Here is a 16,870-nt window from a genome sequence, read left to right on the forward strand (position 1 = left end):
GGGCCAGGGCGTTGTTTTTGTTTCTTGAAGCTTTGTGTTTTCTGTGACTTTAGAGGATCATGAAACTTCTTCAGTTTATGGAATTAAAGCAGAAAGGCTTACTAGGAAGTACCCCATGTCTGCATGCAGCTGAGTGGCTGGAAGATTGCTGTAATAGTACATACAGACAAGGGTTAAATTAAAGGAAAACTAACATGAAGTGTCTTCTCTAAACTCTACTGAAAGGATTAACAGCATTTTTCCAAAACTTACTCTCTCAGTTGGTGATTTGATGAAGGTGATGGAGAGAACTGGTTGAGATCTGTCTGTATTATTGTTCAAGTGCAGTATTTCCAGTGCAATACATCTGTTTATTGTCAGTTCGCTTTCTGTTTATCTGTTTCTTGCTATTTAGTCTACAGTTTACGTTTTGTACTTGTGTAATTTTATTTATTTATTTTAATTCTTTTAGACACTATCCCTTGGCATCCACTTAGACGCTTTACACATTTAAGACACTATTTTACTGCAAACCTCTGTGTAATTGTGTGCATTTCATTAACCTTTGTTTATTGTATTGCACTCTGGTAAAACAATTGTTCTTATCTTATCTGGCAACTTTCAAGGCCATAGCATGTGATTCAAATGTGTGTTATCAACTACAATTTCCGACCCACCTTACTGATGGCTTTCCCATAGATTTAAAGGCAGATTTTACTTTGATTACTCTTCCTTCTGAAACATCAAGTCGAGGGATCTTTGCGACCGAAGCTCCTGCCATTTGTGCCTCAACAATAAACTGTCTGCCACTTAAATCTTTGCCTTTTGTCATCTTGATACAAAATCTGGATCCCCAGGGGTCTGGTCGGTATTTTTCTACACGTCACAGATATATTTTTGTACCATTCAGTTCATCTAAATGGAAGCATCTGCATTACTCCACGCTACTCATTTAATTAAAGTAATTCGCCATCAACTTGTGTTCCATCTGTACAGTCTTGGCCCACAGTGTGTGAAAGCAGTGCAGCAGCGCCATGCAGTGGTCATAATGGAGTGTTACGCCTGAACTCGATTGTTTTGCATTGCAGATTAAAAAGGCAGTACAGGAGTAATACCAGTGGTAGAGCAAGGAAATGCTGGGACATTTAGAGGTAATATTGGGATTTATTGTTAGTATTGATGTAGAAATAAAGGAAAATGTGATGTAATAATGTGTAAAACCTCCCAGGGTTTTGACAGGGTAACACAAAAAGGCAACAATATTGATATTTTCTGTCAGATTATTGTCTCCCCCCACTATATGTCTTTGTAATTCTCTATTACAGAAATATACATCTTGTTTTCCTTTCATCCTGTCTTTTCATTGTCTGTCTTCATCCTGAGCCTTCACTGTCAAGAAGAAAAAATTGTATATATAAACCTAAAAAATGGTGAATAATTTTTGATTAAATAGATTTTTTTATTGAATCCTAGATCATAACTAGTAAAATCAAACAGAAAGTATTAAAGTACATACTAGTTGTAAAAAAGGGGACAAAATTGTAAATAATATCCACATTTCATTCATATCATATCCATTTTTAACTGTATTTTTTTACAGGGTGTGACTGTAAAATTATAGTTTTTCTGTTTTTAAATCAGCAAAAATGCTAATATTATTTTATGGATATTAGTGGTTATTTGAAAGAAAAATATTTATATTAAGGACAAGAAAATGGTAAATTATTTTTTTGTCATTTAATCTATTTTTCGTTAAATTGCAGATAATATCTCATAAAATCACAAGATAGAAAATAAATCCAAATAATGTACCCATGAAAACTATATTTTTTTACATATAGTAATTTGTTCTTCTACAATGGGTCTAAATTTAGACAATTTTACAATTTTATTTAAATCTGTAAAAAAAAGTTTTTGACTTTTTGATTGTTACAGTGATTCACAGATTTTAAATTATTTTTATTATTTCTTTTCTTTTTATAATGTATATTGCAGTCTTTAAAACTGCTGGTAATGAGTATGAATAATAATATTAAGTGTAACATGCAGAACCATCATCAAATGAGTCACCAACAAAACAATCGGCGTATTTTAATCTCACAGAAAACGTTTTTATTCATGTATTCTGATGTTACTTTTTACAGTAGCAACAGCGAAACGACAACTTCCTGGTCTAAACAGCTGACGGACAGTAGAAGGATATTAATGCTCACACACACACACACACACACACACACGCGCGCACACACACACTGACACAGTTCCAGCTTCTGATTAGTAGCTCTGATCTCATATATATTTTATTTCAATAATAAATTATGTACAGTTTGTGTTGTTGTGACAGATGTGAGGCGGGGGGAGCTCGTGTTTCTGGATGGAGATGATGGTGTGTTCAGGAGTCAGAGGTGAGAGGCACATGTCGGCCCCTCCAGGTGCATTCTGGGATGCAGCCAGAGGGAATGTCCGATGAGGATGGAGGAGGGCGGCAGAGTCACCACACGTAGGAGTCGTCGTATCTGTCAAGACACAAGCAGAGGGAGGAATGTGAAGCTGCTTATGGATTCATGTGTGTTAACTACAGGACACATTCAGTGACCTTCTACCTTGATCTCAGGTCTCTGTTGCTGTCGCCACCAAACAGCAGCTCTGCAACCACGTCCTCCTGAGCTGAACGCTTTCCATACCTGGGATGGAGAGGATAGAAAAATGAAAGATTTTCATTAACATGTCCACAAGGTGTTTTGACACCATTATATTTTTCTAAATCTAAGTCAGGTTAATAAATTTCACCCCGAGATCTCACTTTACGGAGGACATCAGGTTGTCATTAGGTCATGTTTTACAGAGAACATAGCCAAACATGTTCAGACTTTTGCTTCAGTCTCCTGTACATTGATTAGGTTATCATTTTGTGACAGATTTCATGCATATTATACTATTATGTATTAAGTTTCTGATACATGTCTTTAAAAAGTTATATTGCTTTAAGTTTACACCATTATGTTTTGATTCCATATATCATATTCTGCATTACTAGAATATTCATCATTATGTACTTTACACAATGTTTTAACTCTAGTCTTTGATCTAAGAGCATTTGCCATAATTATTTCATATTTTACTTTTAGCACATCGTACCCAAAAAATGTGACACTACACTTGCAGGATGGAGTTTTCTGTATCAATCTTCTTCAGAATCAGTTTCTGTTTTAAACATGTGTGGCTGAAATATTCCAGTTTTACAACTTGTCATTGTGTTGCATACAGTAGTTTTACTTGTCTGTTTGTGAGCTGGTGTGCTTGAGCTGCAGCAAGTAGAGAGCAGTGGGCAGAAAGACAGAGGCTAAACCATTTTAAGGCCTAAGGATATTAATTTTTTATGAAAAAAACTCTAAATATGCAACATCGATACACAGAGATGAGTTTTAAGGGTTGAATTAACAACCAGAGACGGATTTTAAGAAAAGCTGAATATCAAACACCATAAGGACTTTTATGAAACCTTCCGGGCTCCAAGTGACTTTCTTGACTTCTTCAAGTCATTGATTTGATTTTTTAGATCTTTGCTGAGCTCCTCAGATGTTACCAATGTAGTGTTTGAATCTAATAAGTGCATCAAACGGACCCTTTTTAAATTGCTCAGAGGAGTCGCCAGCTGTAGTCAACTGCAATCACTCATGAGAGGTTAAGAAGTCATACCACAAAGAACATTTGATTAACACAGCTTTTTAAATCACCAAAACTCATCATTCTGGTTGATGTGTGTGTATTTTTGACCCAGCAGATGCTGCCAGGTGTTGCAGTGATTCCATCATTGAGAATTGGGAGTTATACGAGTCATTAGAAACTCAAGACTGCCATGATAGATATGGATTTTATAAATGTATGAAAACTTTTGGTTGTGACTGTATATAACAGCTTTAATGGGTCCTTCACTACCCTTCTGTTGTTTTAATCAAATTACTGCTAATGTTAAAGCTCATGAAAAGCATTCAACTGCTAAAATATGAAAATGCAGAATCCTACATGACTCATACTGCAACCAGCAGCATATATTAGCCTTTTCTTTCCTACCTCTAATGTACAAAGAGACCTAGTTTTGTACCAGTAATTCCAAAGATGATACATATCATACCAGTTTTTCAGGCTGAGTTTAACACCTGGTAGCTAACAAACTGACTTGTTCTATACAGTATTTATCAAATCAGTTTGGTTTCTGGTAAAACAGATTAGACTTTGCTGGAGACATTTGACAGCAACTTCTTTTCAATCTCAAGTCTGATCTTCTCTTCACATATTGCTTCCTTTTTCACAAAGATGTTTAGTTTCGGTGTCTCCTAGTTATCTGTCTGTCCAACATCTCTGTTTTCTAATCTGTTCCCTTTCCTCTGCTCTGAAAGCTTCCATTTCACAGTCAGATTCAGATCCAGTGTGTGTGTGTGTGTGTGTGTGTGTTCTTTAATGTGTGTGTGAAAGGTGTCATTTCCAAGTCTGGATGGGTTTTATCATCCTCTTTATAGCGAAGGCAGGCTTCCAAGAGAGCCTGCAAATGTAAAACCACAGAGCCGTTAAACGGAAAACTTACTCGGCGACGCGTGTGAGTTAAACCATCGACCAAACCCCAGCAGAGCAACCTGCGGCTCCTGTGTTTTCCCATCAACCACCTGTTCCACCGCCCCCCGTGACCTCAGCACCCAATCTCATGCTCTGTTAGCTCCTCTGTGGTTTGGTGTGTCTGCGGCTCTGCAGGGAAGCAGTCAAACAGCGAACGCCTCCTGCCTCAGCTGTCACACAGCTGGAGACAGATCAGGTTGTGAAATGTTTTCCCTTCTTTTAATGGTTCCGTCTCCCTGGTTGGTCTGGTTCTTATCATCTATCTGCCTGGTTTTATTCCATTTTTCTCCAGTTGTCTGTAGTTCTGATATCTCTCTCTCTCTTTTAAACCCAGTATCATAATCTTTCTTTCTCTTTTTACTCTTGTCTTTTTCTCTCTCCAGTGGTGCAGCAAGTTCAAATCTCTCGCTTAAGTGAAAGTATTAAAATCACACTGTAAAAATGCTCAATTAAGAAGTCAAAGTCTAGAACTGAAAATCTTACATAAGTAAAAATATGTTGGTATAGTCAGGAGAAAATCTGAAAAATAAAACTACGCATTATTCATTTTTCTGTGACTGTCCATATGTCATATCATTAGATTGTTATTATTAAAGCATGTATGTGCATAAAGCTAACTTTATGTGTTCTAGTGTGTTCTGTTTTAGGCTGCATTTAAAGCTTATTTTCATTTTTGATTAATCTTCTGACTATTTTCTCAATCAACAAATCTGATTTTTTTTGGTCAAAATTCAGATAATAGTAAGAAATGTAATTACAATTACTTCAGAACTACATTTTACCATATATTTCTTTCTTTTTTTTTAAGTAAGAGCCAAATTGTTCATGTAATTAAAAATCTTCTTAAACAACTGAAAAAAAGAAAAAAAACATTTACAACACTGAATTTATTAAACGGCCATTTTGAATAATAGCTGATAGCTGAAATGATTAATTTTAATGAAATTATTCTGTGCTCATACATACTGCTGGGTAGTTTACTTTATGAAGATGCCTTTAAAAAAAATTCTGAAGTAACCATTAACTAAAATTACATTACTAAAGAAGTAAATGATAAATGCAGTGAAGGAGAAAGTGCACACCTGAAAAAAAATCTTCTGGAATTCAACAGCAAAACAGGACTAAAACTTTGCTAAAATAACAATATTACTTAAAATTATTGGCATATTACACCAAGTCCTTCCAATAAACGTCCTACAAATTTATCAAACTCCCTGACAAGTCTGCATTTTCTCCCTTTCACACCTGCAAATGTGTGAAAATGTCTTAAAATCTTCGTGTGAGATGTTGTTTGGGAGTTAAAACTAAAGATGAAGCTCTTAAAGAAGCTTAAATTTCATATAAAGTCGACGCAACTAAAGGATCAGAGGTGTGCGGAGCAGCTGAAATCAGATTAAATGCAGGAGCCGAAAATATATAATCGTTCGTTTGGAAATGCCAAGAGAAAGACTGAAGAAAAAAATGGAGGAAAATGATGGAAAAATACTGGGTCTAAACATGCTAGAATCAACCTCAGAATGTATAAATGTTTTTTATTGTCCAGAAAAGTTCATAGGTAGCTACAGTACAGCTCCTGTTTTTATGTCCAGTAAACACACGAGTCATTTGTCCTGCTATAGGAGGCTTTAAGCTGCCATATACTGTACAGGTCTGCACTAAAGGCTCTGGACCGACCATCTCCATCACTTTTATCTGGAGTAAAGCTGACACAGAACCATTAATTCCTTTCATCACATCCAATATGTTTCCATCTGTGACTCTCCACTGGAATTTAAAGACTTTCTCCTCAAAACACATTGACTTCCCGCGGCATTAGGATCCATCTCTAAGCCCGGTATTCAAATACCAATGACCTATTTGACTTTCATGAACAGGGATGGATCGCTCATGAGTCCGACTGTTTCACATTAAAAAAAATTCCATACGGCCGACCTCTACACCTGACAGCAGCAGGCCTCGGCTCAGGCCCTGCTAACTGAATTTGGGATTCTTTCTTGGGTCCATCTGTGGGAGATTTATTGCTCTGGTCCCGTTGATTTGGAGGTCTGGAGGTTTTGGAAAGTGGCCAGTAATCTAATCTACGGAGCTGCCATCGGGTGAGGGGGTCGGGGGAGGAAGGGGGGAGAGTGTCACACGTTGACAGAGCTCAGGGCTTACAGTAAGGATGAACAAAGCAGCTGGAATGAGCAAAACCAGATTAAATCTGGACCAAAGGTGCAAACAGAAAGAACCAAAAGAGGTTACAGTTCAAGGCCTGATGTCAAAGATAATGCAGGTTTCTGGAGACATTTAATATCCACTTATGGATCCAGTTATGAAAGATGCAATAAGATAAAGCTTCTATAGCAATAAAGTTATCCTTAGGGACTGTATGAAAAGGATTCAGCTGGAATCAGAAGTCCTAAAAGATGTGTTAGTTACTCCTGCCTTCATTTGGAAGATTTCTTGAGAAGAAAACAACTACAGATATTGCAGTGGGTCACAATTATTTAAATTCTCTTCAAATGTTCTTCATAAATCTAACCATTTTGCTAAAATGGCCGTGAATTTGGCAATTTCTGATACTAATTGTAATGTGTATAATGGAACGATGTGTTAAAATTTGATTTGACTTTTGACAAGTCAAACAGAGATTTAAAACAATTATAAATGTGTTATTTTTTGTATTTTTTGGAAAGTCACATATCAGATTTTTCCCCTCAGCCAACGCAAATAATTTTTGTACAGTCCCTAATCTAACCCTGATGAAAAGGCTACCTTGTTTAAAAGACAGTATCCTTATTTCAAAAGGCTGTACTCTTTCCTTATGAGGTAATTAGACTTTAAGATGCAAAATACATCTTAAACAAACATAGTTGACCACATATGTACATTGTGTGTGTGTGCGTATGTGTGTGCGTACCTCTGCCTGGTGATCAGGTTGATGTAGTGTCTCAGGGCGGTGTAGTACTTGGCCAGCTCCTCTGGCGGGGCGTCTTCACCGGGGTTCTCGGGTTTGGGAGGGTAGGCGTCCGCCAGCGTTCCCAGACACACCAGCACACACAGAACAACCACCACCAGGACTGTCCATGGTTTTAGCATAAAGGCCATCTGTAGAAGCACAGCAGAGGAAGTTATGGATGCTGAGGATCCAAATCTGCTTCAACGCCGATACAGTCGTTGAGAAACCAGCTGGAAAAAGTGTCAGGTTTCAGATGGTTTTCTTCAGTTAATGTGTGAAATCTAATTAGTTGTTGCTTCATTGGTGATGAAAAATGTTAGAAATAATGAATGAATTCCTTGATACCCTTGAAGATCATCCTTGATTTAGGCATTATAACTGGCATGCTGTTGGAAAAACTGGACTATTGCTTTATATTTTTTGATAATGTTTCCACTACTATTATGACTAATATGATTAATAACGCCTAAAATACAGCATTAACTCCCACCATCTGTAATCAAAAGATTTTTCTGACAAATGCTGGTTTAAAAAAATCCCACGTTAACCAGTCAGACCTCCATCAATAAGTACTTTTATTTTCCAAGAACATGCCGGAATTTTGTTTAATATTGACTTCATTTGTTGTTTGTAAAGTTATTAAATCTAAAATCAGAATGAAGTTATTTAATCAAATCTTGCAGGGCAGTGTTAATTTATCATAGAAGTACTAGAAGCAGTTTTTGTAATAGTAGCAGGAGTATCAATACACCTGACAATTATTTGCTTTTATAATATTTTTTTTTGAAAGTCAGAAAACATTTAAAATAAATGTTCTCCATAACCCTGATTTTTAGGGTTAAAAACTGTAAAATATTCAGTTTATGATCATAGAAAACCATGAAACTAGTAAATATTTACATCTGACAAGCTGCTGACACACTTTTTTCATTATTGCTTAAAAATAACAAATCAGTAACAGTTCACCAACCATTGACTTGTTAAAGAGTCATTTCATTCAAGCTGGCTGGTTTGTGGGTGTCTATGAGGAAACAGATGCATATTTTTTATGAGGTTTATGGTCATCAAAAGCCATGTAACTATTCTGTTTATTTATTTTGACATGAACGTAATCTATTTTTATACTACAGGGTTTGATTAACATGAGCAGTTACAATCAAATGCAAAATTTAATAATAATCTATGGAAAATGTGACTTTTATTTTGAAGTCTGCAGCAAGACTCAATACTATCACCTCCATCAGCACATAAAACAATGATCATTTACTAATATTAATCTTATTTTATTACATGATTTTAACCATTCTTATAACTATCTGAGTGGAATCAGAAAACACAAAGCTATTATCAAAGTATTTTCTTCCTCTTATTTTCGTATCCCAACGTAAAAACACAGTATTTCTAGTTTTTAATTCAAGTTGCAGTGAACTTTGCTGCAAAGCCCCCTTTAGTTGTGCGTCTTTCTGTTGCTTTCCTGTCATTTTTGAAATCCTCACTCTGTTATTTCCCTCTCCGGGAACCACTTTGAATAGAAAACCACAGAAACAGGTGCAGCTACTGTTGGAATGCAAATATCAAGTCAGCGGATCCTGTCTGGGGTCAAATATCTCCGCTGCGCTGTCCGTGGTGCTGAACGCGCTCCCAGCTTCACCTCATCATCACAAACCACAGGAAAAATAAAATAAAACGCGCACAAATATGAGTCCGAAGCGGAAAATACCACACTGGAGACGCCAGGATGAGAGATGGGTAACAGCGAGTGGAGTTAGGAGATCGAAAATTGTGGTAACACAATTTTCGATCTCCTAACTCCACTCGCTGTTACGCATCTCTCATTGTGGCAAAATTGTGGTAAAAATCACATTTGTGTTTAATCATAAAGCCATTCAATCTGCTGCAGGTTTGGAGGAAGCACGCTTGTGCAGATTACTAGTCTGACTGTAGCTTTTTGGAGTCGAGAGTAAAAATATTGCTTTCCTTTTACGCGCAAAAGTGAAAAAAAAAAATTCGAGCAGCAAGCTACAGATTTGCACCAAAAACGATATAAAACCACTGCTCGGTGCAAGAATGTTAAAAAGCAGCTGGTTCATGAGTAAACGAATAAGTGTGAGGAGTTTGGAGACTTACTTTGAGGAGACTTTGGAGGTTCCAGGTACTAGTTGCAGCCAAAGGTTGCTTCTCAGAGCGCTTCGTGCCGTCAGAGGTTCTTCAAAGGTTCTTCAGTTCGCTCCTCTCTGCAGGTCGCTGCACCTTGTTTCCAAACTCCCACAGAGGTGATTTATATAGTGCAGCAGCGGCGCAGGAGGGAGGGGTTACACCGTGCGTGTGAAGGAAAAGGGCGGGTGAAGAGGCCGAATGCGTCAGATGGTGATGGTGATGGAGACATTACTAACGCAGTCGGTCCTGTCTCTCTGATGGAGTCAACAGATGACATTTTGGGACATGACACTCAAAAAAACCGCATCAGTGGAGAGGAAAAAACAATGTTTACTGTGAAATTACGTCTGCTTCCTCTAGAAAAAACTACACGAAGTCCACACTGGGGACACGAAGCTCAAAGTGGGGACACGAAGCCCGAACTGGGGACATGATGCTCAAACTGGGGACACACAACCTAAACTGGGGACACGGAACCCAAACTGGGGACACAAAGCCTAAACTGGGGACATGAAGTCCAAACAAATTAGCTATACTCTCACAGCGGCTATGCTAACGGCTAGCAGCTAAGTTAAAAGCTACAGGTTAACTTGAAACAGAGTCCAGAAAACAATAACTAATAATGCTTTAAAATCTGAACCTTAGTGGACAGAAAAAGAGATAAAACAGTGAAAGATTAAGAAAATAGTGAAGAACAGCAGACAAACTGAGTAATCTCAGTCGATCAAACATAAACAGAGCACAGCATCCTAATTTAGTCTCTCCTACTTCTATTTTATATGCTCAGTTATAGTCAGCCTTATATAATACATGCTGTTAAAACATCTAATGTAAATCAGTTCCAAATATTAGCCATTGGTGTTTCTTGATTTCCAATAATCAGTGTTGGTATCGGCCCTAAAAAACCCAAACCATCCGGACACAAAACCCAAACTGGGGTCATCTGGTCACTATAAAGCTCAGCTCAACTGGCCTGTAAAGCAAGATTATTAAATCCCAACACCATCTTGACCTATAAAATCCCAACCTCTTCATGTGAAATCAATAAAACATCACTTTTACATCCATATCACATCTAGGTTCTTTGTTTTTTGTGCTCCTCTGCTGAATGTTGCTCCACAGTTTGGTGTGTTTTGGTGCTTTTATGGAACACATTTTTATGATCAGCTTCACTGCGTCTTTGGGTTTTCCACTGATTAAGCCTCATTTAGCATTTGATCCTAAAATACATATCTCCTATTATTTATTTTCCTATTCTGAGATGGTTGAAGAGGATGAACCAAGCTGGGCTGGTTCTTCCACCAGGCAGAGCTGCATAATAAAGACGCTGATGGACAGACAGATGTTTCATTGTAAGGCGGTTGTGTTAAAGTCGCTACAGGATCGTGATGACGCAGCGTCTCAGTCTTCCAACGTTGTGACACACAAACACCTGAACTCTCCACATTGTTTCTCCTCCATCTCCTCCTCTGCTGTGTGAGTTTCCTCCCTGCTTTGATATTAATGACATCAGGGTTTTACTGCAGCAGTGACTCTGATCCTGCTGCCTGGTTCCACCTCATGTTGGTGCCACATCACCCTGGAAGAACTTTAGAATCCAATCCATGATGCACTTCTGGTCAAACGATCCACATGAAACCTCCAGCTGTAGCATCATTACAACTGTAGATCCTGGAATAATTCAACTTTTGATGAAATCAGACTGGAAATGAGCCATTCTAACAGTGTTTTACAGCAAAGTTGTGTTGCAGGTTTGGCTTCCCCATCTAATCCACAGTAATGAGAGTTGGGAGTGAAATATTCAACATGTGGATGAAATGATACGAAGGATTTTATGATTTCCTTTGGGAATCATTTGACTGGCTGTGTAAGACATTTAGTAATGCTTCTACAGTTTTCTTCCATCTAAATAAAGCCAAGACAAAATTATTTTCCTGTGTTCAAGCTGTGGCCATCATTTTCTTGGTTACACCAGTTCAGGAAGTCATCAGCATTCAGAAACCCAGATAAGGATTATATGTGTAACATTACGTCAATTTCTTTGAGAGTAAACCATGAGGCATGTTTGGGTTTCATAAAACCATTATAAAGTCTGATCCTAGCTTCTGACATCAGTTTACATTGTTTACATGCAGAAAACATGAGCAAAAATACCCCAAACACAACCAGGATATTTAAATCGATGGAAAGACAATCAATGATTTACCATCTAAATCTGTTTATTTTGAAAAACACTGGGTCCTTGATTCCAGTAGGGGTTTCATAGATGGCGACAGTCAGAGTTAGTTTGGATGACAGCTCCGAAATGTCCCCAGACAACTAGTTTTACAACATGAATCATGTAAAACGAGTCTTAAACCTTTCCATCCTGGAAGTGCTAAGACCAAAGTCCTTCTCTGGTCATTGATTTAAACCCCTAAAAACTCATCTCACTCTATCAAAGTTACATACGCTACCGTTCAAAAGTTTAGGGTCATCCAATTTCATGTTTTCCATGAAAACTCACACTTTTATTCATGTGCTAACATAACAGCACAAGGGTATTCTAATCATCAATGAGCCTTTCAACACCATTAGCTAACACAATGTAGCATTAGAAGACAGGAGTGATGGTTGCTGGAAATGTTCCTCTGTACCTCTATGGAGATATTCCATTAAAAATTTCAAGCTAGAATAGTCATTTATCACATTAACAATGTCTAAACTGGATTTATCATTCATTTAATGTTATCTTCATTGAAAAAAAATGCTTTTCTTTCAAAAATAAGGATATTTCTAAGTAACCCCAATCTTTTGAACGGTAGTGTATTTAAAGTTTTTACCTGTCTTAAAATGGCTTCGATGTGACTCTATACCATTGCTTCCTCTAGCAGCTCGAGCACATCAGCTCACCTGCGACACTGTAAAACTACTATACAGTGGGAAGTTGTGATACTGTAGTAATTCAGCCAGAGAAAAATAGAAACACAATAAGCCCAACCCTGTAGCATTACAGGATTGGTTCTTCAGGTCTGTTCTGTATGAAATACCAGAAATTAGAATCTGTGGTTTTAAGACTGTCATCACTATGCTGCAGTTTTAAGGTGGAAATGCTCTGACGTGCTTATTTCATACATGTCTTTTGCCATATAGAAAAACATTATATGGACATTTTAACACAAGAAATAAAAACGTTCACCAGAGGGGGTCTTTAAAGTTCTCATTGGACTAGTTTTAGTGTCATTAACCAAGTCTATTAAAACACAGGTAGCATTGTTGTGAGTCATTTGTGTTGCATCAAGTTTAGTTTGGAATCTTTAGAACTAATTCATTAACATCAGTGTTACTGTGTTACTGTTAGGAGGCTGTTTAATCTCTAATTTACAGTTTTCATTTGACCAGAGTATAAAATGTGAAGTTTTTCAACATCACTTCAGTCTGGTGATAAGAGTAAGGAGGTATTATTGTATTTCAAAATTCTCCTAAGTGTTTTTTTTAATGTGGAAAATTTCAAAATATATCCTAAACAGCACATGTTCGCTAATCTTGTAATCCAAAATGACCACTCTGTTTTGTTTTAATTTCTATTTCCTTCAACAGTTTCTTTTAAAATAAATGAACCCTTTCAATTAAAAGACACAACAATTAGACATATTTTTCAATATAGGAATAAAAGAGAATTTATAGCAATGTCATATTTTACCAGATAAATCCAAGTTTTCTATCTGGAGTTATTTGAGTTTATCGTAAAGCTGGATAAACTGTCCTTTGTTGTCATTGTAACGTCACAGTTTAGGCTTTAAACAGCAGGACAAGCTGCTCTAATGTGAACACGACAAGTCAAATTACACAGGATCTAATGAAAACAAGAAAACAGATTGTAAATCCAGGGACATGCTTGAGCTGAGCACTTCCTCATCCAGATCAATAACTCTTATTGATCATCCTCTCTGCAGAGCAGTTTGTTTGGAGTCATTAACGTGCCAGTTAAGTTGATGATAATGGGAACAGAGACTGTGCACGTGGGAGTGAACAGAATTAAGTCCAGAGTCTTCAGAGAGACGCAGAGCGGAGCTGAAGGAGTTTAACACATGGTGGGCCTACTGGGCTAAATGAGCTTTCACACAGGAACATAACCCAGCTGGTTAACAGAGACTCTCCTCCAGGCCTGACTGAGCTCACAGCTTGTCTCTGATCAGGAGGAAGGAGATCATCAATGGAAACAGGTAGCCTCCTTGTGCCTCATTGCATTCAAAGAAACCAGAGATTTTGGGAAACTCTCATGTATCTGCATCTCAAAGACAAAAGGCGTTTAGTGTTCCAGAATGTGCTTGTAAAATAAAAAATAAATGTGCTGCATGACACAGTTACATAACGTACTCTAATGACTAAAACATGTGAATCTGTAAAATCTCCACAAATCACATGATTCATTTTCAGTTAAAAAGGACCAAATCAATATTAACAGGTTAGAACATGTTAGAGTGTGATAACTGGATTTACTAAGGAGAGTCTGACATGAACCTTTTCCATGAACACCAATGCCACAGTAATTAAATCAAACCTCTCTGTTATGAATATTTGGTCCATTTACAGATACAAGAATCTGTTCAAAATCTATATTCTGTACTAACTGAAGAATCTGAGCAATATCGGTGTTTTTGCATGTATAGAATAACCCTCTATACATATAGAAAAATCTATACAATATCAATCAATATCAGTAGTTAGGTGCACTTTTTTATTTCTTCAAATCACATCTCTTCTTATCTGACCTTATTTTATCTCATCTTAACTTATCTTAAATTAATTTATCTCATCTCATCTCAAGTCCACTCAACTTATCTTATCTCACCTTAACTTAACTTGTCTTATCTTAACTTATGTAGCCCGGCAAAATTAGCAATGCGCAGGACACACAAATATAATTTGGGTTCTTTATTCTGGACAAAATTAATTGGGGGTTATTCAATGGATGAAATAATTATAAATAAAAGAAATTGCAAGGGGTGGAGGGGGGGCTCCAAGCCAAACAGGTTGGGAACCACTGCTCTAAATAACCACACTGGTGCACAGTCTGAAGCAAAACAAACTACATTAAAAAAATAACTGTAGTGGCTCCCCCCTTTATAACAGAGCACACAAACATATCATTAGCATCTTTAACATTCATATATACTGTATGGAACGTTACAGGTACAGACTTAGTTACATACAGTTCAAGTTTCCTACCAACAGCGTGGGCTCTAGCCTAGCAGCTCCTAGCATGTTCCTAGCATGTTTCTAGCAACATCGAATCAATACAATCTTCTTAGTTAACAAAACAGCAGCACATACGTCCATAAAACCTTTAGACATGCATATGGCTGAATACTTCATATAAGAAACACACACTTATGGCTTATTTACCTTAGAAAACCGGAGATAACAACGCCGGTAAAACCGTTTGTGTTGCGTTCAGGAAGGAAAGAGAGCTTCCTGATTCTCGCGGTCTCTAGTGGAGCCCCAAAATCTCGCGTTGTCACAGGGGGGTTACCCCCCCAGAAAAACAAGAGTGCCCTCTGGTGGCGTTTTGTGAAAACAGCGTTTAATTTTCCACCCGGTTGCACTTAGTTTATCTTAATTCAACTCATCTTAAATTAATTTATCTTATCTAATCTTATCTTAACTTAATTTAACTTAATTTGTCTTGTTTTATCTTATCTCATCTTAATCTAACTTAACTCATCCCATCTCATTTTATCTTAATAATCTTAATACAGGTAACCACAGTGACTGCATGCTAAGATTTCAGCATCTGTTGTCTCCAAGTGTTTGAATGAAATAAAAACTTAAAAATACACAAAAATAATACATTTAATGAAATGTTTTTCAGTTTTTGGTGACTAAAACTATCAAAAACATAATGACTACAAAATGACTAAAACACACTTAAGGTAGCAGTGGCCAGAATTCATTGTGTAATTTCACTTTTTTTTTTCTTTCATCAATGCTTCGGCTTTTTGAGTGCTGTTTATAGATTTGTTAGTTTTTTGTTTTTGTGTTTTTCAGGCTGAATAGTGGTGAACTCCTGTGCTCATACAGCCTCCCAGAGCTGCTGGCATCAATGGGGCTGCTAATGAAGACAATCAGCCCTCTGTCTAATGCAGTTAGGTTCTTTGAGTTGCCATATGCAGTCAACTTCCATTTAATTCCAGTGTGGATAATGTTACACAGACTGAAAATAAACAGACACCTGCTAACAGAGCTGGTGGAGTTTCTACACTTTTATGTCAGGGTGTATTTTTTGTGTTAATAGGAGTGTGGTGTCACATTTCGCAAAATATAACTAATTCAATGGATATTAATGATTTAAAACCTTCACTCATTTATTATTTTATTACTATTATGTAATGTAACACAAGCTTATTCAAATATTAGGCAAGAAAAATGCAATCAGATATAAGTTTCCACTGAAAAATATGAAATACAATCAAGCAAATGCAATCATTCTGCTTTATTACGACATCTTTGAAAGAAAACATCACATAAATACAGATCAATTACCTTTAATCTGCTTTAAAGTGCCTGCAATTTAATTTTAGTGCCGCGGGTGCATGAAGTGAAACAAATGACTCACTTGGAAGGTAAGAAATTAATCTCACAGCAAATGTTCTGTTATCCTTTTGGCAAATGAAAATGTAGGAAATGCTGTGTAGTTAACTAAATGGTGTTCTGATTCATCCCCGAGTCACCGTCTCTGGTATGAATAAAAATGCAAATGTGCTGGGTGAGAAATGGGGGAAAGATACTGATATGGTAGACTTCATATTTCACTGTTTACGAACAACCATCTACTCATTCATCCAGATTAATCTCTCCATCTCCTTCTGTCTCTAGTGGAGTCAATGAAAGCACTACAAACACGTCTTTGCTCTCAACCTCTGTCTATTCCCCGAACAAACACAGGAGCCAACAGCTTACTGCCGTAGCTGTGTTTGGAGAAGCCAACACACCGTAGTTCCTTCCACAAAGACTACCTGCGGTAATGCATTGCTAAAAGGGCAATCACTGCCTATGTGTGTGTCTGTGTGTGTAGTGCAGAGGTGTCAAACTCATCCTAGTTCAGGTTCCACATTCAGCCCAATCTGATCTCCAGTGGACCGGACCAGTAAAACCACAGCATAACAACCTGTAAATAATGACAACGTCAAATTTTTC

General features: G+C 37.2%; 1 protein-coding gene across 1 annotated transcript; it reads right to left on the reverse strand.

Annotated features, from left to right (window-relative positions):
• Positions 1–2,066: 2,066 nt before the first annotated feature.
• Positions 2,067–9,820, reverse strand: pyya (peptide YYa). The gene is made up of 4 exons (XM_035948095.2): positions 9,662–9,820; positions 7,496–7,683; positions 2,583–2,663; positions 2,067–2,495 (listed from the first exon to the last, which is right to left on the reverse strand). Exons 2-4 carry the CDS (start codon positions 7,681–7,683, stop codon positions 2,471–2,473), a joined length of 294 nt encoding a protein of 97 aa, XP_035803988.1. The 5' UTR covers positions 9,662–9,820; the 3' UTR covers positions 2,067–2,470.
• Between the last annotated feature and the right edge of the window lie 7,050 nt (positions 9,821–16,870).

The sequence above is a fragment of the Amphiprion ocellaris genome, chromosome 19 (assembly GCF_022539595.1).
Source record: "Amphiprion ocellaris isolate individual 3 ecotype Okinawa chromosome 19, ASM2253959v1, whole genome shotgun sequence".
Classification (NCBI taxonomy): domain Eukaryota; kingdom Metazoa; phylum Chordata; class Actinopteri; family Pomacentridae; genus Amphiprion; species Amphiprion ocellaris.